The 15,693-nt window shown below is 49.5% G+C and overlaps 1 protein-coding gene across 4 annotated transcripts in view; it reads right to left on the reverse strand.

Annotated features, from left to right (window-relative positions):
• Positions 1-1,059: 1,059 nt before the first annotated feature.
• The window catches only part of MTMR14 (myotubularin related protein 14), a 57,742-nt gene continuing 43,108 nt past the window's right edge, over positions 1,060-15,693 (reverse strand). The window contains exons 16-19 of one of the 4 annotated variants that reach the window (XM_053598770.1): positions 15,403-15,541; positions 14,341-14,517; positions 4,846-5,001; positions 1,060-1,655 (exon numbers count right to left, since the gene is read on the reverse strand). In XM_053598770.1, the coding sequence (XP_053454745.1) occupies positions 1,472-1,655; positions 4,846-5,001; positions 14,341-14,517; positions 15,403-15,541 (656 nt within the window). In that variant the 3' untranslated portion in view covers positions 1,060-1,471. Of the gene's footprint in view, positions 1,656-4,845; positions 5,002-5,537; positions 5,685-14,340; positions 14,518-15,402; positions 15,542-15,693 lie in introns of those variants that run through there. The other 3 variants (XM_053598772.1, XR_008381558.1, XM_053598771.1) reach the window with 3 other exon arrangements.

Genomic DNA, 15,693 nt, shown 5'->3' on the forward strand with positions numbered 1-15,693 from the left:
GGCCCCCAACTCCAACCCACACCTTGTGGATTGTGCCCCGCGTGACTCTCCGGGGTGGAAACCCAAGCCCCCCAACCCCCACCCCGAGCTGTTCATGGTGCTGAAGGATTTGGGGCACCTAGCGGGCACTGGGGTCCTTGCCTCTTACTCAGCAGCTTTCAACAATTTTCTGTACCCTTCCCATTCCCAGCCTGCCTGGGTGTCTGAATAGGAAAAGTTACATTTGTTCTTATTAGCTGTGTGACCTTGGACAAGTTACTTAACATTTCTATGGTTTAAGTCTCAGTAGCTCTGTAATAGCAGCTACTTGGGGTACTGTAAAATTTTATGGGGATAACTCAAGTAAAGGACTTAGCACACAGCAAGTACTCAATAAATGTTCATTGGCATTATTTCTGTTCTCTGGGTGTTCACTGATGACCTCTTTTGTGTTGAGAATCCAATCAGTAAGTGGTGGCTATTGAAGCACTGTGTATAGTGTGTACATATCCCTGTGCCCATGAACTCAGCTGGCTCCCCGTGTCAGGGATGGGGACACACCCTTATGATGCAGTCTATTCCAGGTCATACTGTAGAAGAGGGTGGTGGTCAGCCAGGACCTCCCCACCACACATGTACACCAACTGCTACCTCTAAAGCCTCAGAAACCAGTCCCTCTACCACAGGCAAGGTCTGCAGGTCACCTGTGCCAGGATTGTGCTGCCTGAAAAACTTGTTAAAAGTGCAGGTCCCTCAACCCTTATTCCCAAATGAAGATCCTTGCCAACTCTAAGGCTAAAATTCAGGCAGCCCTGGGGACCTGCACAAACAGGCTCCCTAGGTGACTAGGGCCTGCTTGAGGGCCACTATTCCTAACAGTTGTGTGAGGACCTGTCCCCATCTCACTGAGGGGACTACCATGGCTCAGTAGTTAAGAGGCACAGCCAGGTCTTTAGCTCGCTTCCTATTTCACCTGCCCACTCCCTTGCTTTAATACCTTTGTCCAACACAAAGAACAATTTGTGAGAACCTTCCAAATTGCTCCAGAAAGGCAGTAACCGAATTAGGATGTGAGAGAAAGGCTGTTCCAAAAGACCAATTTTATTCTGTGACCTGTGTCAAACTGCATCATTCTCGATGCAGGTGACCCATCCTCCTCAGGAAACAATTAGGAGGTGAGTTCTTTTGTGAAGTCACGGCCTCCACAAAGTCCCAGGGAAACTCCACAGTTCTGAGAGTTGGCAGGAATCCCAGCAAAGACAGGTGGGCAGGAGAAGGCAGTGACAAGAGGGGATTATGGTCACCAGTCATGAGACAGGGGGTTGGGAAACCTTGTCCTTGGCCTTGCTCAGCTTTGGGACCGCTATGTGCATGACAGAAGCGGGGGAGTGAGACTGCCCCCAACCTAGAGTGCCCCTTGGCCAGGCATGGCTTTGATTCCACTAAGGGCTCAGGTGAGTGAGGAGCAGGAAACTGTCACATATCAGCTGCTTCACAAGGCATTGCTGCTGGTGCCCCGGAGCCCAACACCACGGGCAAATTGCTCCAGGAGACCCCCGATAGCACCCGAGGGACTAGGGGCTACTGCCCGAAGCCCCACTGTGCTGCTGTAAGTGGCCAAGAAGGCTGAGCGGACCTCTTGGAGCCGACTCTCTCGATTGCTTAGGGCTGCAATCCTGTGAGAAAGGAGAGAAAGATTGAAGATACTACCATGGGTCAGGACCCAGCCTCCTCACTCTCACTCCACGCTTCCCGTCCTTGAGCTTCTGACTGCACAAGGCCAACATCTGTCCTGTGGCCAGACTATCTTTGTGGTTCAGGCTCCATATATTTGGTGCTATTCCCCTCTTTAACCATTCTTCTCATCTCACAGGCTGTTCCCACTCAAAGCATAACTTTTATTGCACCACTGACCTTTCTGGTGGGAAAATAACTATCTTGGTGATAACTGAGGAGGAGGGAATTTGTCCTGAAAGTTGTCACTTCCACTTCTCAGTAAGAACAAGCTGAGGCATAATTCTTATACCTGATAGTAAGAAGGAACCCTACCACCCCCCCCCCCCACCAGAATCTGGCAGTAGGCTTTGGCTGTTAAAAAGACCTCAGTCTTGAGGGCAGGGCTTGATGCAGATTGAGAGGAAGCTCTTGCCCTAGAAGAACTCAATGAGTACCCTGGCAAGGCCATGGTCCCCCACTGGACTCCTCCAGAGCTTAGTCACTGTGGTCTCCAGCCAAATAGCTGAAAGGGCACCTATATGGATACTGATTACAGACTGAAGCTCTTCTTCTCTCCTCACCCCAGAATTACAAGTCAAGAAGGTGAACAAGTGCATACAAAGTCAGGCCTATCAAAGTGTGAATTCCATAGCTGTGTGACACCCCAAAGGGCCTTTAATCTCTTGAAGAGGCCAAGGTTGGCCCTACCCAACCGCTGGACTCAAAGGTTAGGTACTTGCATGGTGTTCCCACAGATAAGATTCCTATCCATCTAAGCACTAAGACTAGTTACGACCATGAGCTTACTCCAAATTTCCTACCAAGTAACTAATCCCTGGGCAATTTTGTTAGAGGCAGTACAAGTATACCCAATTCCCAGGCCCAAATGACTTGCACCCAGGGCTTGAGGAAGCAGATGGAGGTCTGATGATAAAAGATAAACCTAGTGCTTTTTTTTTTTGAGACAGAGTCTCACTTTATCACCCTTGATAGAGTGCAATGGCATCATAGATCACGGCAACCTCAAACTATTGGGCTCAAGCGATTCTCTTGACTAAGTCTCCCAAGTAGCTGGGACTACACGTACCCACCACAACTCCCAGCTATTTACAGAGATGGGGTTTTACTCTTCTTCAGGCTAGTCTTGAACCTGTGAGCTCAGGGATCCACCTGCCTTGGCCTCCCAGAGTGCTAGGATGAGAGGCGTGAACTACTGCGCCTGGCCGACAATCCCAGTGTAAATGTAGGCAGGACAGACAGGACCCCAGTGAAGTAGACTGGTGGGAGGTGGTGTGAGGAAGCAGCAACAGGCTTGGAGGCCAAAGTCAAATAACTCTTCAAGTTAGCTCTGAGGAAACAGCTGAAACTAGATTCCTGTAATACCACAAACCACCTCAAGGTCTCTCCTGGCATTTGAGAGACTTGTTTCCCTAGGTCTTCTTTACTTTCTAATCAGGTGAGAGGCCATGTGCACATCCCTCAGCTTCCTGTTAGAGCATCGGTGGGAGAAACAGACAAGTAGTTTGTATTTGCAGAGACTATTTAAAAAGATGGATACAGGATTTTCACTGCCTCCATTTCTGAGAGGCAGAAGGGGGAGAGACCACAACCTTGCTACACAGAAGAAAAATGGAGCGCAGAGAGGATACAGGATCCATCTGAGGACATACAGCAGGCAATGGAGCTACCATAGTGCCATTTTTTCTCAGAGACAACAGGCTCAGAACAGTCAAGGCTGACCCCCCAACACATACCTCCTGAGCAGAGCAACTAGGATTCAGGCTAAGTTTCTCTGATAAAGCCCAAGTGCTAAACCCACAAGCTGTGTGACTTTACCACGAACTGATCCTGACCCCGCCTTGCAATCTTGGAGGCCTTGAGATCATACAGAATCCAGCCCTCCTCTGGGAACTACCAGAACTGGAGGATTGGTTAGGAGCTCAAAATGCTGCATGGGAGCCTAAATTGTAGGTTCTGAGCTGGGTGATCTAGGGTTGGAGTTGCCTGTTTCAGGTGAGTGAGGGGTATCACCAAGCAGGGGCAGGAAGATCTATCCTTCCTCCAGAGATGGCTTTTTGGCAAGCTTTGTTGAAGTAGAAAGTCCCTACAGAAAGTTACAAAATTTTTTTTTTTTAATCCTTCACAAATCTAAGAGATTTTATTTCTGACTCAGGAGCCTGGCTGCAGAGGAGACTGCCGGGCCCAATGACCTTAGAAGCCTTTTGGTGATTTTCCAACGGTAGGACCAGGACCAGTGCCATTGGCCCATGCCATCTGGAATTCCAAGGTCTGGCTGGCCCCCCTCTGCCTTCAGCTGAGAATTCAGGACCCCTTTTCTTTCCCAACTCCCCATGGTACCTTGCCTCTAACCCATCAGTGTTGGTGGTACTCTGTCCCCTGAAGGTCATCAGCTCATGGTGCAGAGGTAAAGGGAAGGCTTGCTGAGGGCCCCTCAGGCACCATGTCTGAGGAACATACCCTCCTGCCCAGGTAGCTGCAGATTCTCCCTTGCCTGACCTCTATGAAGTTAAGTGGCAGAGCAGGCAGGGACAGGTGCTTCCCTCGAGGTGGCTACTTAAGTGAGGCGATGTGCTACAAGAGCTGGAAGCCCGGCACCAGAGCCTTAAAGAGGGTTTCATTGGGATTTAGCATTCCCATCCAATTCTCTTTCCTTCCTAGACGCAAAAGCAGAAGATGAAGGAGGTTGAGATAGCAAGTAGCCCGTGGTTCAGCTCAGGAGGAGCACAGCCTCTGGCTCTCCCAGCACCATTTTGGCTCTGGCCTCCACTATACACCCACCTTCACTATCCCACTGTTCTGCTTTCAAACGATTCTCATGTCAGGCAAAGGCTTCTACAGAAATAGAATCTTCTATAGTTATAGTCCAGCCAGCTTTCCCGCAGAGTACACCTGAGACACCCATGGACAGGTTTTAGAGACTGGGGAGAATGAACACACTCCACCACACTTCCTGACCAGCCCAGAGGCTTCCTTCATACCTCAGGGGGCCAGCAGCTGAGAGGGGAGAGGCAGGGATCCCAGGCCAGCTCCTGCGGCCACCTCTGCCACATTCCTAACCACACTCCTGAGTTCTCACCAGCTTTTCATATGGGCAGGGGAGCATCCTGCCTTCTCAAGCAAGACACTTACAGACAACTGTTAGGGAGCTCATCCGGGAAGCTGAAAGGGAGAGAGGAGTCTGTGTGCAGGACAGCCCGTTCCTGAATACTGCCACAGCCTGTTACCATCTGCCAGCTGCCAAAGTCTGTGGAGAGAGAGGATCCGGGCAGGGAATGGTCCACTGATCTGGGTCAGAGAGGAGAGAGGGGAAATGATGCACAGTCAGTCACACGCCTGACAGGGAGGCCCTGGTTGGGGGCTGCAGTGGTCCTGAGCCAGGGCCACAAGGCTCTGCTGTCAACCACTCTCCAAAAGTGGGGGGAAAAAGCTGGATACGCAGTGACTGGGAAAGAAGAGGTAGGCGCAGCTGTGAAGGTGGGGTTTTGTGCACACTGATAGTGGTAAGAGGCGAGTCAGAACTAAAGCAAGGGTGTGTCTGCCCTGGTGGCTGTGGCTCCAAGGACAAAACCTCAACACCACCAAAGCGAAGGAAGCAAGGCTGGGGGCCGCTAGGAGCCGGATCACGCACAGGCTCCCCCAGCATGCAGATTTAGAAGGTGGGCAATGCAGGACCCAGGGGACCCAGAGGTTCCTATCAGAGAAGAGAGAAGGTGACCTAGATTGAAGAGTGAGGGGATGGGAGCCCTGAAGTCCCTCCTTCTTTGGCAGCTTCTTCCAGGCGCCATAGTTTGTATTCAGAAGCATCAACCCAGCAAACTCACTAGCTATGCCCAGAGGGAAGGGATGAATCAGGCAGGCAATTTGACAGCTTCATCAGGCTTTTCTCAGATGGAGGTTTGTGGGGTGGAGAGAGGAAAGTTGTGCTGGCAATGTGCTGTTACCTCCTCTCCTCTGTCCTGGGCAGTAGCCTAGCCAGTGGAGGGAGGAAGACATCAAACAGACCCTTTCATCAGCTACCCCAAGTCCCAGTCCCCAGAGGTACATCATCTTCAATGCTTCAACTTTTAGTTCAAGAACAGCAGAAGGTATCAGTGTAACCTGGCTTATTGTACCCTCAATAAATCCCCCCCCCCAAAAAAAAAAGAAGAAGAAAAAAAAAAAGAACAGCAGAAGGTGCTCTGGCAGGGACCCAGGAGTGGGTCTGGCATGAAGAATGGAGGGTGGGGAGCAGAGAAAATTACTCACTGATCTCGGCCCACCGAGAAGGCTTAAGTCAAGGGTTCCTAGTCTGAGGTGACAACCCCGCTGGTCACTGGGCCAATCTTATCCCAAGCAGCTGTCACATGAGCATACCTGGTCAGGTACTGAAGCTCTGGTGATCTTTAAAACCAACCCCATCTTACAGACGGGGAGATGGCAGAGCCCAGACAGGCTGACGCTTGCCTGAGATCCCACAGCTAGTGAGTGCAAAAGAGATTTTAAAACCTAAGCATGACTGTAGATTTGTCCTGAAACAAAACCACCTAGAGACCAGGGAAAACAGATGGCTTTCTATGTTAAGGCTGCCATGAATTGGAACCCCCTGCAACATAGAGACTTGCCACATTCATCATTCCCACTAAACTCTGAAAAGTATATGACAGTAGGCATCTGTGATGAGACCAGGATGTGGTCTGATGGAAGGCCCCAGGGCCCAATAAAGCAGGACTGCTTTATTTCTAGATAGAGAAACTTGGTTGGGCTTAGGCAGTCTGTAAATCAAAGAGAGCTTCCCAGGAGAAGCCTGCCCTGTGCTTCCTCAAGGTCATGCCAGGCCATCAGCCAGAGGACACTGGCTCCACAAATGTCATCTATTGTTCAAACTATAGGGTAGAATGTCTTTTCTAGGTATAGCAGTCTGCAGGAAACCAGTAGCTAAAAATCAGAATGTTAAGGGAGGCTCAGCGCCTATAACTCAGTGGCTAAGGAGCCAGACACATACACTGGGGCTAGTGGGTTGAAACCAGCCTGCGTCTGCCAAACAATGACAACTATAACTAAAAAAAAAAAAAAAAAAAAAAGGGCGGTGCCTGTGGCTCAATGGGTAGGGTGCCGGCCCCATATACCGAGGGTGGTGAGTTCAAGCCCAGCCTCGGCCAAACTGCAACAAAAAAATAGTCGGGTATTGTGGCGGACGCCTGTAGTCCCAGCTACTCAAGAGGCTGAGGCAAAAGAATCGCCTAAGCCCAGGAGTTGGAGGTTGCTGTGAGCTGTGTGATGCCACAGCACTCTACCGAGGGCGATAAAGTGAGACTCTGCCTCTATAAGAATAAATAGTTCTTTATTTAAAAAAAAAAAAAAATAGCCGGGCATTGTGGTGGGTACCTGTAGTCCCAGCTACTTGGGAGGCCAAGGCAAGAGAATTGCTTAAGCCCAAGAGTTTGAGGTTGCTGTGAGCTGTGACGCCATGGCACTCTAGGGGGACATAGTGAGACTATCTCAAAAAAAAAAAAAAAAAAAAACGGTGGCGCCTGTAGCTCAAGCGGCTAAGGCACCAGCCCACATACACTAGAGCTGGCAGGTTAGAATCCAGCCTGAGCCTGCCAAACAATGACAACTACAACCAAAAAATAGCCAGGCGTTGTGGCAGGCACCTGTAGTCCCAGCTACTTGGGAAGCTGAGGCAAGAGAATCGCTTAAGCCCAGGAGTTGGAGGTTGCTGTAAGCTATGACGCCGCGGCACTCTACCCAGGGTGATAGCTCCAGGCTCTGTCTCAAAATAAAAAAAAAGAATGTTGAGGGAATGGGAGGGGTGCTGACTAGTGGCGTCTGGGTAGGTTGAGGCATTCCAATTGGAGCCATGGAAAAGTTTCTCTTGCCCCAAACCCACTCCCCCAGGGCTATCAAAGAATAACACTACTGAGGAGAAAAGGACAAATGGGTTGCAGTTACTGATGGGTTCCTCTCAAGGATTCCAGGTCCCCTTGGATAGTCATTTCCTTTTACTTCCCCAGTATCCTAGCAGGTAACACCAGGCAATTAATACACCTGGAGCAACCAGAAAATAGCTGTTAGATGGACGAGGCAGCACAGGTAGCAGCAGGGTGTGTGATCCCAAGGGACGGGAAGCATCTCTCAGTGAACAGCTATCTTGGGTAGACCCAGAAATTTTTCAAGAAGGTGTATTATGTATAATGGATGAGCACACAGTCTACAAATAAGTCTTCCTAGTGAAACCTTCGTCAAAGAACAGGCTGCCAAGTGACCATTCAGCTCCTGGGTCTGAGAGCAAAGGGCCATGCTAAGCAGAGAGGTACTCACAAATAGCAGTCTGGATTAGCTGGCTAGAGGGGACACCTATAAGTAGAGTCACCAAGAATAAGGACCTGCAACTGCACAGTGAAAGGAAGGAAAAAGCTTCCACTCTATGATGACGTGTCATTCAACAGCTTTAATAAGACCCCAGACTCTTCTGCCCTGTACTCCCACTCAAGTGCCAGAACAGAGCAGCAAAAACAGAGGTCTGAGCTCTATCTCCCTGCTTGTCTACTAAGAGGAATGAACATATGTCCAAGCAACACTATAAGTGGAAAGCAGCAGAAGTGACGACATTTTAAAGGTCATCTGTCCACATCCTGGGTGGGGGCTGGGACTCCCGGGAGGGTGGCTTTTCCACAATGTTTTACTTCCTTAGTTGGATGCTGTCCAGGCCCCTCTTGACAGCACGGAGAGAGCTGCAACTCCCACTGGTTGCCACCTCCTGCCAGACACCCTGCTGAGGACCGACTGACAGCAGGTGTCTTTCAGCTAGTCTTTTCTGAAAGGGGTACAAGAATACCCAATTTAAGCAGAGGTGGCTGAACCCAGCAAGAATAAACAGGTCTGAGTGGGGCTGCCTGACCTGGCCGCCTACCATTTGCCTAGTGCCCTGACATGGCCTACAGCCCTCAGATAAATGACTGATTGAACAGATCTTTTTTTTTTTTTTTTTTTGTAGAGACAGAGTCTCACTTTATGGCCCTCGGTAGAGTGCCGTGGCCTCACACAGCTCACAGCAACCTCCAACTCCTGGGCTTAAGCGATTCTCTTGCCTCAGCCTCCCGAGTAGCTGGGACTACAGGCGCCCGCCACAACGCCCGGCCATTTTTTGGTTGCAGATTGGCCGGGGCCGGGTTTGAACCCGTCACCCTCGGTATATGGGGCCGGCGCCTTACCGACAGCTACAGTTTATTGAGCATTTGTGAAAAGCATAAATACTTCCTGTGTGTCAGGTACGCTGCATTATTATCTCATTTAAACTCAAACTTATAGGGTCCAGAATCATCATTCTCATTTTTAAAAATGGAATAAAATAACTGAGCTCATAACAGAAATGACTTTTTGCACTCACACAGCTGTAAGTAGCAAAGCTTTGCCTGAAACCCAGGTTAGACCAAGGCCCTAGTTGAGAATACACTGATTTTGCTGCTTAATAAAGGGTGGGGGCCTTAGGGATTAGTTGATGCATGGGAACATCACCTCCAGAGGGAGTAAAAGCACAGGGTGGCTAATCATGACTGGAAAGAGGCACTCACGAGACCCCTGGATGTGAGTAAGGAAGCAGACTGTCCTCCCAGGAGCTGCTGTCAGCCATTCTGCCACTATCAGGGACGCTGGCTGGAGAACAAAACTGGCATGTGGAAGGAGGCAAGGGAAGGAACCACAGGGAAATGGAACTGGGGCCTTGCTCAGGCTGCACCTGAAGGCTGATTTTCGTTTGGACTTTTCTATATACAGCTGTCTCCTGGAATCCACAGGGGATTGGTTCCAGGCCTCCCTCACAGGTAACAAAATCCCCAGATGCTCAAGTCCCTTATATAAAATGGTGTGTGCAGCTGCTCTTTGAGCAGGGTTTGAACTGAACACGTGGATTTTCTTCTATCCCTGCCATCCCTGTGACAGCAAGACCAACCCCTTTTCCTTCTCCTCTGCCTACTGCCTACATGACGATCAGGACAATGACCTAAATGATGATCCACTTCCACTTAATGAGTAGCAAATATATTTTATCTTAACAGTTTCTTTTTTCTAGCTTATTTTAGTGTTAAATATAGCCTCTGCTATGTGTAACATAAAAAAATGTGTTAATCAACTATTTATGTTATCGGTAAGGCTTCTGGTCAATAGTAGGCCCTTAGTAAGTTTTGGGGGAGTCAAAACTTATGTATGGATGTTTGGCATGGAGGTTGACTCCCCTAAGCCCCATGTTGTTCAAGGATCAACCACATTTGTATATAACCTACCTACATCATCCCATATACTTTAAGCCATGGCTAGATAACACGATACAAAGTAATGTTCTGTAAATAGTTGTTACACTGTATTTTTAAATTTGTAAGTTTGAATATTTTTGCCATCTGCAAAATGTAGTTTGATCCACAGATACTGAGCTGACTGTTTAAACCATTTTGACACGTTTTCTGTTACTTGTACTTGAAAGCATCTTACAGAGCTGACGTCTTGAGGTATACAGATAGGAAGGACCTTGGAGTTGTCCATCTATGCCTCTGATCACACAGATAAATGGAAACCCAAAGTCATCAAGTGGCGTCTGAGATCACATACTGTGTGTTTGAGCCAAGACTTACAATCATAGGCTTGGAGGGGGCCTAAATGTCACCTAACTCAAACTTACCTCCTCCCATTATAAGCCTACCTCAAATGCTTGCACGTGCTTCTGCTCAAGTGAGCAGCACCATGAATGGTCTGGCTTTTCCAACACTGCGTAAGTGTGCATGTAACTCAACCAGGGCCCTCTGCATTTCTGTAGCCGCCCAGGAAGAAGTCTTTCAGGGCTCCATGTTTTTCTCTTCTAGGTCTCAAGCTGGCACTGCCTTCAGACTTCTCGCCTCAGCCAGCCCTGGAGTGGTGGCCTCATGCAAGGACATATCAAATATGGGACAGGAACCTTACATGCTGCCCAGCTGTCTAGCTTCTCTGCCCCCTACAGACAGCTTGGGACAGAGACCACTGCTCTTAACAAGCAGCTAGCAGGTGGTAGTGGTGGTTGGGGGAAGAGCAGCTAACTGGGGGGCAGATGTTGGTACCTGTTTTACTGCTTAGCTACTCAACCAGGCTGCTGGGCAGCCCTCACCAAGTTCATATGGTCTTCAGGCAGCGTGGCTTCAAGCTGGGCTCATGGTAGCACCACCCTTCCTTGGGCATGGACAATGCTATGTTAGCAACCCACCTAATCCTATGGTCTGTCTGACTCCAGAGCAGAGACTAAGGCCATACAGAGATAAACAACATACTAAACAGGGAAGTGAGCTCAAAGCATTAGTCCTGCCCCTTCCCTTGTAGCTGATGAGATTTTTTTTTTTTTTTTTTTGAGACAGAGTCTTATTGTGTCGCCCTTGGTAGAGTGCAGTGGTGTCACAGCTCACAGCAACCTCAAACTCTTAGGCTTAAGAGATTCTCTTGCCTCAGCCTCCCAAGTAACTGGGACTACAGGTGCCCGCCACAATGTCCAGCTATTTTTTGTTGCAGTTGTCATTGTTGGTTAGCTGGCCCAGGCTGGGTTCGAACCCGCCAACTTAAAAGTGTTATGTGGCTGGAGCCGTAACCACTGTGCTACAGGCGCTAAGCCAGCTGATGAGAGACTTAATAATGGTCCAGAAACAACTCAATTGAAAGCAGAAGTGGCTACAGTAGCAGCTACCAACATTAAAAAGCCACAAGGTTTTCTTTTCTTTTTTTTTTTTTTTGTAGGGACAGAGTCTCACTGTACCGCCCTCGGGTAGAGTGCCGTGGCCTCACACGGCTCATAGCAACCTCTAACTCTTGGTCTTACACGATTCTCTTGCCTCAGCTTCCCGAGCAGCTGGGACAACAGGCGCCCGCCACAACGCCCGGCTATTTTTTTTTGTTGTTGTTGATGTTGTTGCAGTTTGGCCGGGGCTGGGTTTGAACCCGCCACTCTCAGCATAGGGGGCCGGCGCCCTACTCACTGAGCCACAGGCGCCACCCAAGCCACCAGGTTTTCTAATGAGGGGTATGGGACTGGAGTCTGATAAGAATCAGCACCCCACAAAACTTTCTTCCCAATCTGACAACACCTTGTACTTAAAAGCTTCACAGATTCCTTTCATAGGGAGATCCTGCTTTAAAAGTGATAGGCCTGTAGAATTTGGAGCATGTAAAACCCAGAGAGTTCATATAATGAGGGAAATTCTGGTTGTCACAGACGGGTTTATTGGACAGTTTCTTTTCCTACAGTTTCTCCTTCTACATTAAAGACCTGATTGGCTATTGTTACCTAAGAGGTAGGGATGCTAATGACAGGATCCCTCAGGCACTTTAAGATAAAAGAGACTAAATTAATTTTAACATTAACGGAAATACATAATTAGAATGCTCCAAATCTGAATAATCTAAACTTTTTTTTTGAGAGTCCATGTTACCCTCGGTAGAGTGCTATGGCATCATAGCTCCCAGGAACCTCAAACTCTTGGGCTTAATCGATTCTCTTGCCTCAGCCTCCCTAGTAGCTGGGACTACAAGGGCCTGCCACAACACCTGGCAATTTTTTTGTTGTAGTTGTCATTGTTTAGCAGGCCCGGGCCAGGTTCGAACCCGCCAGCCCTAGTAAATGGGGCCAGTGCCTTAACCACTAAGCTATGGGCACTGAACCAATAATCTAGACTTTCAAAACCTCTGGCAAACAAGCATCTAATTCAGAAGAGCCCTGTCCTCTGGCTAGCCCAGCCTGGCTGCAGGCAGACATCCCCAGAACTGACCAGCAGAAGGATCAAACACTTCACAGTAGTCTACCTTGTGCCCACTTTGGTCCAGCTATCCCAGCTTTGGCCAGGCCTCAGCACGCACGGCTGTGAGGCCAGCAGCGCAAACCCCAAATCTCATTATCCTCCTGAGAAGAGGGCCTTAGTGGATCTCCTGGATCAGCTGTAAGAATCTGAGCTACCTGATGCAGGGAGAAATTCGCTGTGAAGTTGAGAAAAACTATTACAAGACTGGAAAGTGGGGTCCTGTGGAAGGCAGAAGGGGATGACAAAAAGCTAGGGTGTGTGAAAGGGTGGAGTGCTGCCTCAGCAAAGTAACTCCCTTCAGTCTGGACAGACCCAGAGGATGAGAGGAATCTTCTGATTTCCTTCCTAGTTGTCCAACAACTCTGAGCAGGCAGAAAAGGAGGTGGGGACCATGAGCAAGAGCGGCAGCCCAGAGAGTGGGGGTCACGCAGTGTTACTGCAGCCCTTGAGACCACCAGGTATAGACAAGGGTGACAGGGCAGCGGGCATGCACACCAGCTCCACCCAGAAAATGGGAATAAGCACAGACACATGGGCTTGTCTGCCTGGCACCATCTTTGCCTAGCTGTATCCACCAAACCTCCCATGGACCAGAGGGCCTGTGGTCTTGGGTTAATAGACTCAGCTCTGGCACTCAAAGACAGAGTGCTGAGTTGAAGGGCTCAGGAGAGGTTAAGTGCCGGGACCCCTCTGGACAGTGCAGTCTGGAGCTCCTACACATCCACAGCTTATCTGCTCTGTCTACAGGCAGAGGATGCTCTGCCCCATCTTCCTCCACTGTCTGCTTTGCCCAGAGAAAAACCAGAGGATGATGATGAGGGGAGGTTTCAGAAGTTTAAAAAGGTTTTTCCTTGTAACAGGCCTGTTACCAGGGAGGAAACTGAGCCCCAAAGTCATGTGGACATCAGGTGGCAGTGCTAGGCTTGAATCTGGGATGGACTCTATAAAGGTTATGCCTATTCTTCTAAATTTCCCTTTCTCCCTGGAATTTTTTTTTTTTTTTGGAGACAGAGCCTCAAGCTGTCACCCTGGTTAGAGTGCCATGGCATCACAGCTCATAGCAACCTCCAACTCCTGGGCTTAAGTGATTCTCTTGCCTCAGCCTCCCAAGTAGCTGGGACTATAGGTGCCCACCACAACATCCAGCTATTTTTTGGTTGCAGCCATCATTGTTGTTTGGCAGGCCCGGGTTGGACTCGAACCTGGCAGCTCTGGTATATGTGACTGGCACCTTAGCTGCTTGAGCCACAGGTGCCGAGCCCTAATGTACAGCTTTAGCCTCCTCTAGAGAACACCATGCCATGCTTCTTGCACATCTGTCCTAGCTGAGCTGCCTCTTTTGGAGGTGTGGTCATCCAATGTTTGCCCCAGCCACACAAATCTAGTCTACCTTGCTGTTTTATGTTCTCCCGTCAACTCAGACATGAACTCTGAGAGCCAGAAGGGATTCAGAATCCAGATATGCCTCTTCAATCACAATGTGAGATCGACGGGGCTGGGATGTGACAAGTGGAAGCACCCTAGACTCCCTACCCATCGTGTAACCACTACACTTTCTGACTTTCTGAATTCCCCTAGATTTTCCCAGGGCTCCAGGAAGGAAGGGTCTCAAGCCACTATACAAACCAGTCCCTGCTTTGTTCCGAAACACTAACCCATCCTCCAAATAGTGGGCCTGCAAGCATGTTCATTTCTGGTATCCTAGGTACACTGCCTACCTGGACACAGGCCAAGGAATACTACCCCGACACTAGGTCAGGTGCTAGAATCCCACCCTCCAAGCTTGTTAAGGGGTAGAGCTAAACGCTTCTATAGCAAGGGTTTTGGGGCTCCTCACCTGGGTTTGGGGACCTCCAAGGGACTGCTACCCATTCTGAAAAAGTCAGAATGGTTTGAGGATGAAGAGCTGGAAGATTTGGCTTCAACCAGCCCCTGGTGGGAAGGCAGGCGGTCCTCTGAGGGTTGTGGCCGGTTCCAGAGCACACACTGTGGAGAGGATGAGTGACTCTTTCTCCTGCAGCACAAAGAGTAGGGCTGTCAGCTCAGAGGCCACTCCAGGCAAGCCCTCTGTCCACCTTTACTAAATTCCAGTTCACTTCCACTGGGAAAATGCCACATGGAGTGGGCATACACTTAGTACTCACTCAGGCCATGGGCAAGGGCTGGGTATTTATGGCATCCAAACTATACTGGCCTACTGGCCTCAAAGTACATATTAGAAAGTGATTCTTGGCCAGGCACAGTGGCTCACACCCATAATCCTAGCACTCTGGGAGGCTGAGGCAAGAGGATCCCTTGACCTCAGGAGTTTGAGACCAGCCTAAGCAAAGAGAGACTATGTCTCTGCTAAAAATAGAAAAATTAGCTAGATGTTATGGTGGGAGCTGATAGTCCTAGCTACTTGGGAGGCTAAGGCAGGACTGCTTGAACCTAGGGGTTTGAGGTTGCTGTGAGCTAGGCTAAGGCCATAACACTCTAGCCTGGGCAACAGAATGAGAGACTCAGTCTCAAAAAAGAAAAAAGAAGAAAAAGTTGACCCTCATACAAGTTCCTAATTCCCAGTTACCTTACACTCACCTGTTTTCTTTTTCCAAACAGGCCCCCTACCTCCCAGGAAACCGTGTAAGGGTGAATACCGGCTTCCCCCACTGTCTGCACAGTGCTCCTTCATCCCATAGGGAGCCCCAGCCCTTTATGCTCCTGGGCCACCACAGGCTGTGCCCTTCACCAACCAGATGGCTGGCCTCTCAGGCCCTGGGGAGACAGCAGGAGCATGGAGTTGTGCTCTCGGGCCTTCTGTTGGGGCCTCCTTTGTTCTTGGGGCTCCAGCTTGGCTCCCTGGTGCTGACAGCTCTGGGCCAGAGCTGTATGTGACTGTGGTCCCAGCCTGGCCCCTCACCAAGCCGCCTGTGTCTGTGCTCCTGCCGAGACCAGCTCCACAGCCTCATAGGTGAAGCTTCCAGTGGCTCCTGGGGAGCTCTCCATGACTAGGGAGAAATCACTGCCAAGGCTGGTAGTGCTGCCACGGTCCTTTCGTCCTGAAAGAAGGTAGCATCACTGGTCAGCATGTTAATTTCTCTCACTACTAGCCCCCTATCTCTTCCACACCATAAGGCTGGAAAAAGAAGCTTCTGGAACGGTTTCTATGTGATCTGTACTAAGAAAGTACCAAGGAAAGGAAATCTGCTAG

The sequence above is a fragment of the Nycticebus coucang genome, chromosome 8 (assembly GCF_027406575.1).
Source record: "Nycticebus coucang isolate mNycCou1 chromosome 8, mNycCou1.pri, whole genome shotgun sequence".
Classification (NCBI taxonomy): Eukaryota; Metazoa; Chordata; class Mammalia; order Primates; family Lorisidae; genus Nycticebus; species Nycticebus coucang.